Raw genomic sequence first — 17,345 nt, 5'->3', positions numbered from 1 at the left:
TTGCCTACCCTCCAGACATGGTGGCTTGTGATTTCTAGCTGTTGCTCAAGTTGGAAGTTGTTGCTGAAAGGGTCCTGATGTAATGGTGCATCCACATGGTCAAACATTGTCCACTGAACACTCACCATTACCAGTTAACAATGAGGAGCAGGAAGGAGCACTGATGATGTCAGTAGCAAGCACCAAGGGATGTAATAGACACTGCCGGTCTTTGTAGTTCCAGATAGGCTCCACCGTCTCTACATTCTTTCCATACCCACCCTGACACACCATCTGGTTTCTCATCTTTAAATCCACAATTTTCCATATAAATTCTTTCATCTGATCCTGTCTCTCTCTTTGTTAACTTCTCTCATCTCTTTCAATTTATTCCTCTCATCCTCATTTAAATCTCTTCTTAACCATATATTTTTCATGTCTTCTGTCTTCAATAGTTTCCACACTCACACCATTACAACTTACACTACCATTTGTATACTGAATCTAATTTTTAGAGGCCACATTCCATTTTCAGCATACTTGCCAAGCCTCTGAACTTCATTATTTCCTTTCCTCCCTCACTTACTACTGTTGTAATATCTCCTAAGTTCTCTTTCTCTTAGTCTTCATGGGTAATTTCTTTTCTTTATTGCTAAATATCACAGCACACATCTTATGTATTGTATCCCTTACTATTGTGTGTGTGTGTGTGTGTGTGTCCATCTATCCTAATCTAACCATAACCTAACGTCTCACCAACACACAGAGGAAGTTTTAATCACTGTTTTTCAAGGCACCAGGTGTTGAAGGCTGTCCTCACTAGCATAGGATTTCAATAATAAAGTATTTTGTTTGACTTTACTCACCTTTCTTATTGCATACCCAACCCAACAATTGCAGGAACTCCAGAGAGAGAGAGAGAGAGAGAGAGAGAGAGAGAGAGAGAGAGAGAGAGAGAGAGAGCAACCAAGTGAAATATAACAGTGTGAATGTTAGATGACTATATGGAGAGAGAAGACATGATAATAGAAGGGTTAAAAAGGGGAAGAGGATAAAAAAGACATTCATGACCCAAGAATTGAGTCATGTGTAAAGCACTCAGTGGTGTAATGTTTTGGCTTGTGTAAATGTTGAGGTGATGCCAGTGTTGCTCTGGATGTAGTCAACCTGTGATGGCTTAACATTCAACCTTGTATAGACAATGTAATAAGTCTGATTTTGTCCAATGGAGGTTAACATTTGCTAATCATGTATACCGGATGAAACATACTTTTAATGAGAGGCTTCAAGTCACACAAGCTTTTAATGACTTTACATTAGGTAATACAATAGATTGGACATTTTACAGTATAAGCCGCCAGGACCTGTTCAAATTTGGCGCTTGAATAAGTGATGTGTAGATACTTTGACAATTACAATTATAATGGCTTATAATTTAGTTATACATGTTTATACTTTATTATATTTCATTTGCTTGATTCTCTCTTAGTATAGTACATCATAAGAGAAATTGGTGCATATTATTAGGAACGGATTTTGTGGACTGGAGGTGGGTATGTGCAAGGGCAGTGGGCGCTGCCAGTGGAAGGTGCGCAGGCGCTGGTCACTAAAAAGAGATGGCGTCCGAAGGATACTCGTGTGTTGCTGCCTCATTTTATCTGGATTTACTCAGAACAAGACGGTGACACGGCCCATGGCTACCTGTGTGTGCTGGTGCAGGCTTGGTGCCTGTCGGGAGGTGCCTGGTAGGGCCGGGAGCTGCACATGAGGACCAGCGAGGCTCACAATATTGGTACGTGACCTACCCACCATTTGTCCAGCTGGCAGCTTCTAAGTAAGATTTAACTGTTTGTAAAAATAGTTCAGATTTTAAAAAAAATGTTTTGCATTCCTGTTAAATCATATTTGTCGCCTTAATTGTTGTTTTTAACCATTTAAAAGTTCCAATAATTTTTCATATCGTTCTTTTAAAATTTCTGTTTTATTGATGGTTGAAATGTTTTGATATTCCTGGTGTTAGTTAAAGTATATGGCAAGTCAGAATATGTAACTTAATCCAGTCTAGGTTCAGTATTTCAAAATGCGATTTTCAAAATTAAATTGTTGATTGATTGATTGATACATTTATTGTTGCATTAATAATTAAATACATCAAAGGAGGAGGACGGACCTTGCCACCCACCCCCTGGGCAAAGACTTAAGGGTAGAGTATAGAAAATATAAAAATATAGTATACATTACAAGAATATAAGTAAATAAATAAATACAGATATTGCACACCTTATTGCATAAATATCATACAGTCTGGGAGCAAACGTAAGATATTCCTTGAGTTTTGAAAAACAGTCGTGAGGAGAGAGAGAGAGAGAGAGAGAGAGAGTAGGAGCATTTTAGTTGAGCCTATTCTGCCCTGGTTCTTGTTTGCTGCGGTGACACGGTGCCGCACTGAGTGAAGATTGCGTTCATAATCACTTATCAGGGGTGGAGTGGGGAAAGGAGAGTCAGGAAGTGAGGATATTTATATTATTTGACATATCTGATAGCATGTCAACTTTTGTGTGTGTGTGTGTGTGTGTGTTGGATCAGTGACAGGTGGCGCTGGGGAGTTACCACGGCGAGCGGCTGGCTGGCTGCAGTGTTTTGGTTAGCACTGGTCAATCTTGCCCTACACGCTCTATTAACCAGTGTTTCCGTCTTCCCGACACCTTCTTCCTGCACCAAGCACCGTCAAGCATCACCAGAGAGGCACGAGTACGTAAGGTGAGTCCAGCGGGGCCAGTCTCTCCTCAGTCAGCCTTACTGCCTTCACAACACCCTAATCCTCCCTGTAGTGTCTTGTATTCGTTTATTTAGGATTCATTATTCGTTATTTAGTTTTTTTAGGGGTTAATTATTTATATTTAGGTTTTGTTTACGTCTGAGTGTGGAAAGAGTTGGAAATTTATTCAAATATTTAATGTTCGCCAATATGTAAACAAGCCGTCAGCTGTGTTATTAGCCATTATTTGCCTCGTCTCTCACTTATTGTAAGCCTAACATATTACAAGATGGATCCACATGTCTAGCCTTCATATCCGCTGGTCAGATATATCCGTCATTGCCTGGTTTTGGTGTTATATAGGAATAAATAAGGCAACATGGCCGCCGGCTCCCCCACTGAGGTCGCCGCCGAGGGCCGCCATGATGGCCTGGCACCTGTTCCGGCTTGTTGGTTCCAATATTTTTTAAAATTTTTCTGAATTAATTTATTTGGCTTGTATAGTAAGATTTTATGGTTTTTAAAAATATTTCGTTGCTTTTGAAGTGTTTTTCTTGCTTCAGTTAAGTAAATGTGCTGAATTTGGTGTTGTTTTTTATGTAAATAAGGGGCAGTTTGTACGGTGAAATTTACCCAGCCTGGTTTTTGGCTTTTTTATTTGAGGCTTTAATGAAGATTTTATTGCTTCAAAAAATCGTTTATGATTTTTAAAGTATGTTGCGTTCCTGTTGAGTTAAGTATGTGGAATTTGAATAGGCTTATTGTCCTGTTGAAAGTGGTGATTTTGTCATTTTTTAGCTTCTTTATTTTTTTATTGTAGCTTGTAACCAAGTGTGCATTATTTTAAAAAATAGTTCAGATTTTTTAAAATGTTTTTTTACCAGTGTAAAGTGGAATAGGTGGACTTTTCAGTGTTTTTAATGGTGTCAAAATTTCCAACACTTTTTCCATATTTCACATAATATTTCTTTATAACTACTGAGACTGGAGGTGTTTTGATATTGTGAATATTAATTTAAGTAATTGTCAAGTCAGAATATATAATGCATTCGAGCCTAGCTTTATTTTTTCTATGGGTCAATTTTAAAATGAAATACGTTACGTACGTATGGCAGCGGGGCGCCGGCACCACGCCTGTGACGTCATCAAGGATTCGGGACTCGGTCTGCTCCAGTGTCTCCTCAATATTTACCGTAATTTCCAGTGTTTTCCAAGTGTTTCCAGTTGTTTCTAAAGTCAGGCGTGTAGATAGTTGTAGTAGAAGGAAGAAAATAAGAGAAATGAAAGAGGAGAAGGAAGAAATAAAAGAAATGGAGGAGGAGGCAAAACAGGTAAACAATATTTAGCTTAGTTTCCCTTGCTGCGCTGTAGTTCTCTGTAATATTTGGTGTGTTTTGGGTGTTTTATGTGTTTAGGATATATATAGGAATATTGTGGGGTGTTTAGAGTGTGTTTTGGTGGTGTTTCGGTGTGTTTTGGGTGTATATTTGCTGTTATCATTGTGTTTTGGGTGAATTTTGGGTGTTTTAAATGTGGTTTAGGATGTTTTTAGTTATATTGTAAGTGGTTTGAGTCGTGTGGGGTGTTTTGAGTATATTGTGGGATGTTTTTGTGTGTTATGGGTGTGTTTGGGGGTATATTGAGGTGTAGTGAGTTTGTTTTGGTTTTATTTTCTGTTTTAAGTGTTTCGGTGAGTTTGGGTGTGTGTGTCGGGTCTTTTGAGGTGTATTTGATTGTGTGCAAGTAGTTTTGGGTCTTTAAGGGTGTGCTTGTGGTGTTGAGTGGTGCTTTAAGTGTGTTTTGGATGTTTTGATGTGTTTTGGGTGTGTTTGATGAGTTTTGGGGTGTTGTAGTGTATTTTGGGTGTTTTAAATCTTTTGAGTGTGTTTGGATAAGTTTTAGGTATATTGGGGTGCTTTGTGTTATGGATAAATTTAGCGTGGTTGGGGTGGGTTATGTGGATATTTTTAGATGTTACGGGGTGTTTTGAGTGAATATTCAATATTTGGTTGTATTTAGGTGAGTGTAGTGGGTATTTTGGGGTGTTGTTATGTGTTTTGGTTGTGTTTTTGATGTTTTGAGTGTATTTTGAGTGTGTTTTGGTAAGTTTTGTTGCATGTAGGGATGTTGAGTGTTATATATATATATATATATATATATATATATATATATATATATATATATATATATATATATATATATATATAATGGGAAGGCAATGAAAAGAGGGACAAAAGAACATGGGATGCACCGCCTGTGTTCATACCGGGATCTGATGTCAGTTCTTGTGAAGGGCCAGAATGCATATTCCTGAAGTCTGGAAGGAGTCGTCCGCCAGCCTGTATGGACACTAGGCTGTAGCTCCAAAACTAACTGTAGGATTCTCTCTAAAATAGTCTCATTGAGATTCTCGCACAAAATTACCTATACGTAACTTAATCTAACCTAACCTAACCGCTACAAGAGTAAATGGGCCGAAACATTACCAGACTTCGGGAATATGCCTCCAGAGGGATACAGGTTAAGGTCGCTTCACACACATCAGTGCCATATTCGTTCCGTGCTGTTCAGTGCTTCAGTGTCAGTAAAAAAAAAATTCATCATTTTGGAATTCAGCGGAAGCATTTACACACGTCCGGCGAAGTACCGTGTTTTGACTGAAGTGATTGTTACGTCTCCGTTCCGTGAAATGGAATATCGTTGTCACTGGTATTTTAAAAATTTTCACAGATGTCGGACAAGTGTTTGAAATAAAATAGAAGAAATTGAAATGGTGATAAATACTCTTTTTAATTGATGTAATTAATCACAATGTACATTATACTTATCAGAACACACCACATCACACCACACCACATCATAACACACCACACCATACCACACCACACCACACATCACTGAGCAATGTCATCAAACAGTTTTTGGAGATTCTTAAGTACTGGAAAATTTTTGTTTCATCATTAATTAATTCCTCGTACAGAGTAGCAAAATCTCCTTCAGTTTCTCTTTTTCTTCCACGTTTCATGTACCCAATTTTCTTTTCTTTATTTTTTGTTAAGCAAGCATCTTGCTCTTCATCAAGAATTATGAAAATCATAGCCAACTCCACGTCTAAAAGGATATGTGTGCATAGACGTCACGAAAGCGACATGGATATCACTGACACTATACGATACTAATACGGCACTGATAGGTGTGAAACCACCTTTGAGTGTACTATTCAGATAGTGTACCCACTATCTGCCAATTTCACTGGGACAAAAGCACAATTAGGTGATTGTTAAGAATAATAATAATAATAATAATAATAATAATAATAATAATAATAATAATAATATAATAAAAGGAGTTAAGCCATCTATATAGTTAGCTAGATTGATATCATTATTATTGTTATCATCATTATTACATATCAAGGTATTGTGACATTATTATTAATAATATGTTGTTATTATTATTATTATTATTATTATTATTATTATTATTATTATTATTATTATTATTATTATTATTGTTATTATTATCATTATCATATTTCAGCTATCCAACATCAGAACAGTATATGAATATGGCAAATGCTGTTTTGACATCATTTCCTGCCATCCTGAGAAACAGTGATCTCGAGGAGCACGAATTGCAGCTGCAATGGAAATTGCGCATCCAGCGCAAGTTTCAGAATTCAAGAAAGAGGCAGGATTCCTCAGTGACTGAGGTGATGTCAAGGAAAAAGAAGATCCCTTGCATAGCGCCAAAAGAGACTACGTGTCCACTGATGTATGGAGTAAAGGCTTACCTTCCACCAAGGCCCCATTCAGAAGATGATGAGTCATTAGAGAGACATAGACAGTGGCTTGCTCTACATTGGATGAAAAAAGATCCCGAGTTAGATAAGGTATGTGATATTTGTACGCTTGATTTATCTTTTTTATATTTCAGAGACTTCTTTACTGGTGTTGTTTAAAAATACCTGCTCTTATGTAAGCAATTTCAATGGTACTGGTGGATAGCCACTGAAAAATTATGCTTGTATATATATATATATATATACGAGTATATATATATATATATATATATATATATATATATATATATATATATATATATATATATATATATATATATATATGAGGGAGAGAAGGAGGCTGGCGGGACAGTCAACTTATGAAAACTAATTTTACTTTAATGATTTTCCTCAGGCTGAATGCCTCATGCAGTTGACACTCTCTGAGAGACGCAAAAAAATAATCAATGGGAACATTCTTGTAGCAGAAATCCTGAACTTGTACCTGTGGATTCAGACTTTTGATGGCATAAGTGTGTATATATGTACACTTTATGGATTTTGCTACATATTGTTACTAATTGTCAACTTTATTTGTAGGGCTAAAATGTATATAGCTATTTATATTTTATAGTAGGTAATTGATATTTAACTACTGGTACTTCCATTCTCCCTCTCAGGCTCAAAGGCCTCAGTGACGGGAGATAAGCACTCATAACTAAGTACAGTTATTGCAGATGCTCATCTCTGTAACCTTCACTTATAATTATTTGATGCTTATATCTTTACAGATAATCAAGGAGTTCCTGAGATTAGAACCACAAGCAGTTTTGAAAGGGCTGGAGAAATATAGGCTCGCAATAATTGCCATTCTCAAAAAAAGAAAAGCAGTTCCTCTGTATATGGAAACCTTACTTGAACTCTATGACCACAATGAAAGTCAATGCGAGTAATGTCTAGTTCAATTTGTTCATTTCAGTAGCTGGTAGCAATTTAATATATGTATCTTTTCATCATTAGCAATGCATCTTTCACTTTTATAAGCCTAGTATTCATGAAACTATGCTGCATGCAAAAACCAAACATTGTATTAACCATGACCTATGTAACTGTAATGCTTGCACCAATTTCTATAAAGGTACTAATTTAATTGTTAAATTCCTGCTCTTCTATCAAATTTTTGGCTGAGTGCTATGGCTAAATAATTGTTTGCAGCATAAGTGATGTTAAAGATTTTAATAGGTGTAAAGCATCTCTCTCTCTCTCTCTCTCTCTCTCTCTCTCTCTCTCTCTCTCTCTCTCTCTCTCTCTCTCTCTCTCTCTCTCTCTCTCTCTCTCTCTCTCTCTCTCTCTCTCTCTCTCTCTCTCTCTCGTAAGGAAAGACATTATTTCTAGTGTAAATAAACCCAATAGGCTGTCCAATTTGAAATTTAAAATGTAAATATTATCAATCTTTTTAGAAATGTTAGCTGCATCCTCTTCCCTTGCAGTCCAATAAGACAGGTCACTAATTCGTGTGGAGATAGAATTCTTGGAGTCACCTTTGCCGGCACTAGCGCAAGTGCAAACAGTCTGATAAAGGTTTCTTCCATGGTTGTGATGAAGTTCAGGACTTCTCACACTGTTTTGGTGGATATGATGAGAAGAATCGGGAGTTCGGAACATCAGTGCGTTATGTCGGGGCATGTAGGTTCGGCTGGGTTTTTTTTTTTTTTTTTTTTTTTTTTTTTTTTTTTTTTTTTTTTTTTCGATCAGTACTCATCACATTCTTACGAGGACTTGCTAGACAAAGCATTATTGCATTATGATATTACCCAAATAGTGTCTCAAGTAAAAAACATAACCGCATACTCGTACAAAAGATTTGCTGCTGTGACACAAAGGACAAAAATCATTAGTATACTGGTCGTTCTGAGCATTCAATCACAATGCTTGTCATTCATATAATTAGTAGAACCATCGAGGAGCTTTATTTTTGTTAATTCTTATGTGATAAAGCAATAATTACAGGAGACTCTTAAAAGATTGGTACTCAAATTAGTGGACTGTCCTATTGGATGTGACCATATCTTCACTTTTTCCTTACACAGTTAATTTTCTTTTGTTTATTTGATTTACTTATTATCATATTTATTTATATATTTATTTATTTGCACCAGATGCTTGCTTAGTTATATTGGGGTTACTTCACCTGCTTGGAGAAAGGAAAGACTCCATTTTTACTAAGGTTAAATTTCAGTACCTTTGATTTTAGAGTGGTGTGTATATATTGAAATTTCTGAATATTTTATCACCTTAAGATATACATCTACATATAAATTTTATTTTTTATGTTAAAATGTTATTAATGTTTACACTATTATTTCTTCCTTAAGGTACCAGAAGAAGAACTAAGAACAGGGCAGTCTAGTGTGTATTTGATGGTGCACCTGTAGCTGAACCAGCATGTATTTCTATGGCTGTAGTCTCATTGGTAGCAGGGCTTTGTGTTTAATATTGAACACCCAAAAAATTGTGAACATTTCCTCCATTTCACAACATCCCATCTCTTAGGTATCAAGTATGACAAAGGTAACACTTCAAAAACAAGATCTCTACTTGTAAAACTCAATGAAGTAAAGACAGAATTGAGCTACAAAAATGCATAAATCTGCTTCCAAATATATTCAACTCCACACATAATGCCTCTCTCTCTCTCTCTCTCTCTCTCTCTCTCTCTCTCTCTCTCTCTCTCTCTCTCTCTCTCTCTCTCTCTCTCTCTCTCTCTCTCTCTCTCTCTCTCTCTCTCTCTCTCTCTCTCTCTCTCTCTCTCCAAATTGGGAAGTATTCTTCATGTACCATATGATGCATTTATTTTTATTTTTTATATGCATTTTTTTACCCTTTTTTTTTTTTTTTTATTTCTCTATGTTATTGCAAGTGATACGTGAAGCTTCTTTATTACTGTTCTGAGCATTTCTGTAGATTTGTTTAGTTAGTATATCCCATAGAAATACTCATTTTCTTTTTTTTGTGTGGCTTTAAGGGATTAATGGTGACATATGGATATGATCTGGGTTAAAAGCTTGTACAAATAAGGTTAAATGTCTATTTTTGCACTGGTTGTTTCCCTAAGTTTCTTAAAAGTACCGTGATATAATGATTAGCAGTGGACTAATGAATTATTCTTTACAGGGTCTGTAACTCCTTACATTTAATTTATGTTAACTTTACTTATATTTTTTCCTTTAGTTTATGAATGGGAGGAAGGTTTAATATTCATATCTTAAGAGATGCTTACTTTCTTTTCCACATTGCAAGTTTTAGTGATTAATTCTCACAAATGTGTATTATTTACTTAATGGCTTGTCAAAACAGGTTGTTTTTGTGTTGCTTTTTTTTTTTTCTCATGCTAGGATGAAGTGTTACTAATGGAGTTTATTTTTTACATCTGTTTTATATATCATTACAGTTTTGAGGGGAGCTTTCTGTTAAATGTTCAAGTGAAAAGCATATTATACTATAGATGATAAGAATTATAGTGTTTATTTTTTTTATTTATTTTTTTAATGCAATGAAATGGAGGGAACATTTAATTGTATATGAATATATTGAATTTATTACCTATTCTTTCCCTAACCTTGAGATGCAGAATGAATGACTGGCGGTATTTTGGTATATTAGTGTGATTCCGTTACTTAGCTGGCTGTCGATAAGTAGCTAGTATATTAATATTTGGTAGTTTTCCTCGTAATTCGAATTATTCCATAGTATACCCCTTTTTGCTCAATAAGCTTAGGAATGCAGAATATTTTTTTCTGATGGAGTGGGGATTTTAGATAAGGAAGCTATTTTGTGAGATAACAGCTGCGACTCAAATTCTAACTCTCATAATTGATCACCGAGTCACTTACGTGAATTAGATCAGCAAACTAAGGTATTCTTGTACTCTGAACTGTCTCAGAATGGCTTGGTCATTTTTTACTCTTTCACCAATCTCTGTTTCGGACATTTTTTTTTTTTCTGATAGTATTAGGCACGTTTTTAATCAATCTGCATGTTGTTTTTTCCTGCAAACCATTAGTTTGTATTTTTATCCACCTTCCTCCCCTTGATGCCCTATCCCCTCAGAAAGTAATGTTTGCAATAAAAATGCAAAGCAGATTAATACAAAACAGACCAAAATCTACCAGAAAATTGTTTCATCCTCAGAAATAAGTATCACAGCAATAACACTCACTTGCAATGACCCTCCCCCCCCCCCCCCCCGGGGGACTGGCTGCTGCTTGCCCATGGCTGCCAGCTGGCTGTCACGCACCACCACCCAACCCAACCCAACCTAACCAGACTAACCCAACCTAAATAAACTAATCTAACTTAAGAAAACTAGCCTAACCTAAACCAGATTAATCTAAGCTAACCAGACTAACCAAACCAAACCAAACCAAACTAAACTAACTGCCATGCCTCAGTCATTGCTCCTGTAATAATAGTAAAAGGTTTTTATAATTGTAATCAAACAATATATTAGTAATGCATAAATCTTAACACAAAATATGTCATAACTACTGTTTCTAGAAATGCAAGTAATAAGAGGCATTCTCTTATTTCAGGGTAACGCTTGATGCAAATATCTAATATTGATAATGCAAATGGTGTGTTTTGCTTATCTACAATAAATATTTCTTCTTTTATGAAATGACAGGGCACTGGTATAGCAGTGGGCTATACTGGTGCCAGTTTGCTGTCTTCCTACGTGGCCTATCTCTCACCATGGGTTCCTGCGTGGCTGTGGTTAGCTGTGGGGTCTGTGATGGTTCTGGGAGTCATGATCACAGCTATCAGTACTGTTGGTGCTATTTCTACCTTAGCACCAAATCCTAAGGCCTTCAAAATGGTGAGGATATAGTATGGTGATTGAAGTTACTGTTTGCTTTTGATATTGCATTGCTTATAGTCTAGTACTGTATTTTGAAGTTTCTCTTAAAATTAACATGATTGGTATTTTACAGTGTCTTTCATTACTGCTGATGGTAATAGTAACTGAAATGGGCACTACAATGTTAGTGTATCAGAAGAAGGCATTGTTCCTGAACTCCCTCACCCTTCACATGAAACAAGAAATGGAAGTGAGTGAAGCAGCCTATGGCGTAAATATTTCTGACACTCAGATGTGGGATGAAATTCAGCTTGAGGTGAGTTCTCTGAATATTTGTAGCTTAAAAGAATGTCCCACATTTCATTATCTTTCTGCATGTGTTGTGTGTCTCTATCTCTGCCTTTTATATATCACTTTATCTATATATTCTTAAATGTCCCATTGTCTTTTCATATACCAATCATATCTATTTTAACCCCAGATAAACATGACATGCAGCTTCATAAGCTAGATTTGCATTCTAATAAGTCTGTCTTGCCCTGTGTTCTGATAAATGAAAGTCACATTCTGATAACAGCTTTTATGACTTTCGTATTGATAAGCCAGAGTTGCATTTTGATAAAGCCATCTTGTGTTCTGATTGGCAAGTGATAATGTGATTATGTCTGGAATATTGAGGTATGGAATGTAGACGGCCTATTGTTATGAGGAACTGCACAATTGCCAGTATGTTTTCATGATTGCCAATGAGTATGTTATGTTGTGCCTTCAATAAATATCCTATTGCTGTATAATGCATCTAATAGGTCTATGGTTCATGTGATTAAAATGTAGGACATCCAGAAGCAAAAAAGATGGACTCTGCAATCAGTGCCAGAATGAACAAGTTTTTAGATATAGGGAGGTCCCGATGATATGATTAGTTAACTTCCATTTGAATTGCTCATATAGTAAATTCTTGTATAACGAAACACATGACTAATGGCAAAATGGGGGTTGGGTTCCTTGACCCTTATTTAAGGTACTTTATCAAGCTAAAATGAATAATCCCAAATGTAACAAACATGTCTATTACAGAACTGTTGATAAAACAACCTGAAAGAGAAAACAGCATACAAAGAACATGCTTTTATTTTAATTAAACATATAAAATGTGCATAATACACACCAATGTCTAGCTAATGCATCAGGGAGGGCAACTCAGCCACCACTCTTGTGCCTCTTAATAATCTCTAGCTTTTTTATGAGTGTTGGTGGTACTCTAGCTCACTTAGCCTTACTGCTAGGAATCACTTTGGATCTCATTGGCTTCTTGGGAGGAATAGGTAGCACATGAGAGGCAAAATAAAGCACAATTTATACACCACGTGGTCTGCCACACACACACCACCACCACAAAATATAGCAAATGAAAGAACACACAAGCAGTAACACTGTAACACATCCAAGCATTGATCAGTCACATAAAGCACAGTACACTGTACTTGTATTGTGAGTATGTTTGCAAGCAAAATGATGATAGAGTACAAGCCTAATAACGAGCAGTAAGGCCGAGTTCAGTTTAAAAAAAGGACTGGTGGTAGAATGCAAGGTAAGTAGGGGACAAGGGAGGGGTTTAGTTATCTTCCAGCACTCACAGACTTGTCTCTGCACATCTGAATCATTGTACATCACCATACAGCCTTGATTTGTTAGTAGAAGGGTGCAGGAAGGTGTGCATTTTAAACTTTGTAATTTAACTTGCCTTGAATTGAAGCTTGTATCATTGGATTTTTGCACTTGTATAAAGATAATCCCTAATTTGCACACCTAATGTCATTGGTTTCTTGTATCAAGGATGCTCGTATAATGGGACCTCCCTATATAACATTTAAGGAAAGCATGGCAGTAGGATAAGAAATATTTTGTAACATTTGAATATTACAGATGAATTGTTGTGGAACAGAAGACTACGAGGACTGGTTTGACACAACCTTTGGGAATGGGACAGATGTTCCTGACTCCTGCTGTTTGCTCATTTCTGAAGGGTGTGGGAAAGGCATAAAGAATGATGTCACCCCTGAAGATGATATTGAGACACAGGTAAGTCTTTATGAGGGTTGTCACCAGGAGGCAACTGTAGTGTAACAGTTAGTATGTCTACCTAGCAAGTGAAAGGTCATGGGTTTGATCCCTGGGTGGTGCCTGCTTTTTTCTGGTGAACCCCTTACTCTGACAGACTTGTATTGTTTAGATTATTCCTTGAGTATCATTGAGGTTATTATGGTCCCATTTCTTAGTTACATCATTGATTGCCTTGATAATAATCTAATTTTTGGTTTAAGGTACTGAGCTTGCTTGAGGGCTGAGTTACCTTTGTTTATTGTAAAAGTTGACCAAGATGTGAGGGATTACATTTAAATGTGAATGCGTGTATGTAGGTGTCTTGTCACAGCTACTTGACCCATGGGGAATTTTAACCTCATATATAGATAAATAAATGTAGAACCTAATACTAATAAGTCAGTATGCTTTATATTTATGTACACTACACTTATAATGCTAATCAGCTATTTGTTTAGGTTATTATAAAAATATCTCTTACAGGGTTGCCTTCCCACAATAATAGACGACCTTAAGCGTGATGGCGAAACACTAAGTCGAGGAGTGTGGCTGCCAGTGTGTGCCATGCATGTTGCTCTGGTGAGTGATGACAGTTATGAGTTCTTTGTGATGCCCTCATGTATGCACTGTGTTATTCTGTTTTTATGTCTAGCATCATATTTCATCTATAAAAATTCTTCTGGCCTTAATGGTAAATCTGTAGCTGTTCTTTCATCTTTGTGTCTCATATTTCTCACATTCTCATAATTTCTTACAAATGTACATTATTTTCATGCTAACTGGTCTTCTGATCTCACTAACTGCATGCCCCCTCTCCTCCTGCAGCCTTGTTGCACAGGATTTTCTTCTTTCTCTCACCCCTATTCTGTCCACTTCCTTAATGTAAGAGTTAACCAGTATCTTCAGTCATTTATCCCTTTTTTCTAGTAAACTCTGAAACTCCCTGCTTGCTTCTGTATTTCCTCCTCCTTATAACTTGGACTTCTCAAGTGGGAGGTTTCAAGACACTTATCCTCTGTTATTTGATCATTCTGTCTGATGTTTGCTTTGGGAGCTGGCATTTGAGTAGGTCTTTTTTTTTTTTTTTTTTTTGTAGAAAATTTTTATTCCTCTTAGCCAATGACTCTCTTACATTAGAAATAAGTATTGTAAAAAATATAAATTATGTGTGGTCCTGTGGTGCAGGAGATGAAGGTTAGGGATTAAATTTAGTTTATTATTTATTGGTTTATTGGTTTGTGTATCCAAGAAACTATGCCTCTAGAGGCCAATGACCAGATGAAGATGTGGGTAAGTGTGTGTGTGATGCTGTGTCTGGGCCACCATATGTGGGATTGCTGACCTTGTGTATAGAAAATACAACAGAATTATTTAGTTGTTTTCCTCTCCATTTTCAGCTGGTTCTTCTGTTGGCTACATCAGTATTCCTTCACGAGGGTTACACTGACAGCAATTTCCGGGTGTACTCTAGCTCTGATGTTTTGCCGAGTCCCACTCGCAAGTACAAAACTCTCGTTAATGACTGTTGAAATTATTTTGTTAAAATTATTTTATAAAAAATGTGTTCTGCTCATATAATTATATAATGTTATGCAGGAAAAGCAAATATGTTGGAAGCATTGAAATATTTGTTTGATTAAATTTTCTTTTCAATATTGGATTAGAACTTTGTAGTATTATTTAGAATTGTGCAGTTTACCAAGATCATATTATTTAAAATTGTGCAGTTTACCAAGATCATATTATTTAAAATTGTGCAGTTTACCAAGACCATAGTATTTAAAATTGTGCAGTTTACCAAGACCATAGTATTTAAAATTGTGCAGTTTACCAAAACTGTAGCCTTAAGTGACAGGTAAAGCTGAACAATGAAAGCATTACTTGGCTGGTGTGTGTGTGTGTGTGTGTGTGTGTGTGTGTGTGTGTGTGTGTGTGTGTGTAATCTGAAAGTAACTGACTGAAGGTATTTTTCCTTAATGTATTGCTTTTTTCCTATATGTGCTCCAAGGAAAGCAGGCCTTGTTGAATTGATATACTCTTAGAAAAAAAAAGTACTCATGTTTTCCAAGTCAGTAAATCATATGAGAAAGAAAATATTATCATGCACGATCAACAATAGCTGATCTCGTAAAGATAGTGGCCTGTTATAGATATTTTGAGCATAAAGCAAAACTGATTAATGTGTTTTGGCACGAAGAATACTCTAAATTGTAGACTTAATTTCACACAAGTAACTGATTTTTACACAATTCTGCTTATGAAGGATAACAAAACAATGTTTAATGGACAATACTGAAAGATGAATCTCTGGGGTGGTATTTGCTCACAAATTGTGTGATGTGGTCAGGGTAGAGTGGTGAGTCTTGCCTGTGATGAAATTAAGAAGAATCTCCGTGGCGGCACTCAGGGAAAGAAGGGGCAGGGTTGTGAATACCTTCCCTAGGAATGACACTATTAGGAGGCAGAATGCAGGTGTATGGTTGGAGGCAGAATGCATTGTGTGGCTGAAGTGGAGTGTGTGTGATTGTAAGACTGGAAAATTAGCCTTCATGTGTTTCTTATTAGGTAACAGATTGGGCAAAGAGGTGGTATGGATGTAATTAGATAGCAGATGGTGAATTGTATGAGTAGGTGCAAGGGTGTAGAGAATGGGGATTGTGTGTTAGAGGTTGAGAGAGGGGGTATACAGTGTTAATGAATGAGTTAGGTACAGGCAGGGTATACTGACAATATTTCTACTTAACATCACCAGCAAAGTGAAGTGAAGCATAAGTGATTACTGTGATGTTAGTTTTTATTGTCTTTCAGAAATTAAGTTGTATCTTTCATAAAACAGCTTATAAGGCATTAGAAGTGATACTCCTTGGCTAGTGGGGGGTAAAAATTTGTAGTCAAGTATTCTGTACTCTGCAATCTTGTTTCTCAGTTGCTTTTTTCTTCAATAACACAAGGAATATGGGAACACATTCCAAAATTCGGCATCCAAGATAATATAGCAATGGAAGTGTGTGTGTGTGTGTGTGTGTGTGTGTGTGTGTGTGTGTGTGTGTGTGTGTGTGTGTGTGTGTGTGTGTGTGTGTGTATCAATCAACATTGAATTTATCTCGCTCTTGCTATATCATAGTATTAGACAATTATTTTCATGGGTAAAAGAAAGCTTGGTTTTTGGTTTTTGGTTTTCACTATACAGAAGCATTTCATTATTGGGAGTGTGTATATATATATATATATATATATATATATATATATATATATATATATATATATATATATATATATATATATATATATATATATATATATATATATTATGTATATAGCATTGTATATTGGGAATATTATATGTAAGAAGTAATAAAACATATCCATGGAGTATAGGAATTATATTGTCTACTTGCAACACCTGCTTATGATTTATGTATATGCATAATCATCTTTGATACATAAATTGATGTCTTGGTCAGCATACAGTATTTCCAAAATGTTTTTGTATTAATATTTTTGTGTAGAAACCTGAAACTAAATACAATTTACTTTTAGATTTGCTTCTCTCTCTCTCTCTCTCTCTCTCTCTCTCTCTCTCTCTCTCTCTCTCTCTCTCTCTCTCTCTCTCTCTCTCTCTCTCTCTCTCTCTCTCTCTCTCTCTCTCTCTCTCTCTCTCTCTCTCTCTCTCTCTCTCTCTCTCTCTCTCTCTCTCTCTCTCTCTCTCTCTCTCTCTCTCTCTCTCTCTCTCTCTCTCTCTCTCTCTCTCTCTCTCTCTCTCTCTCATCCTTTAAAAGTACAAGCAGGTCTAGCTGTGCACAAGAAGTGCCCACTGATGCTAAACAATAAATTTCTGATCTTTATCTGTTGTGTCTAAGGTGAGG

General features: G+C 36.2%; 1 protein-coding gene across 8 annotated transcripts; it reads left to right on the top strand.

Moving 5' to 3' along the window:
* The first annotated feature begins 1,621 nt into the window (after positions 1-1,621).
* Positions 1,622-16,547, top strand: LOC135103094 (tetraspanin-9-like). Of its 8 annotated transcripts, XM_064009079.1 has the most exons (10): positions 1,622-1,771; positions 2,566-2,739; positions 6,278-6,629; positions 7,310-7,463; positions 8,678-8,745; positions 11,203-11,394; positions 11,510-11,692; positions 13,303-13,458; positions 13,963-14,058; positions 14,877-16,547. In XM_064009079.1, the coding sequence occupies exons 3-10, from the start codon at positions 6,300-6,302 to the stop codon at positions 15,006-15,008; spliced, it is 1,311 nt and encodes a 436-aa protein (XP_063865149.1). In that variant the 5' UTR covers positions 1,622-1,771; positions 2,566-2,739; positions 6,278-6,299; the 3' UTR covers positions 15,009-16,547. The 8 variants fall into 8 exon arrangements, with proteins under 8 accessions (XP_063865149.1, XP_063865151.1, XP_063865153.1 ...); XM_064009080.1 differs by lacking the exons at positions 1,622-1,771; positions 2,566-2,739 and adding an exon at positions 3,917-4,068; XM_064009081.1 differs by lacking the exons at positions 7,310-7,463; positions 8,678-8,745 and having other exon boundaries at positions 1,624-1,771.
* The last annotated feature ends 798 nt before the right edge of the window (positions 16,548-17,345 follow it).

This window comes from Scylla paramamosain, chromosome 8 (genome assembly GCF_035594125.1).
Source record: "Scylla paramamosain isolate STU-SP2022 chromosome 8, ASM3559412v1, whole genome shotgun sequence".
Lineage (NCBI taxonomy): Eukaryota > Metazoa > Arthropoda > Malacostraca > Decapoda > Portunidae > Scylla > Scylla paramamosain.
This window is presented reverse-complemented; position numbering and strand designations above follow the sequence as displayed.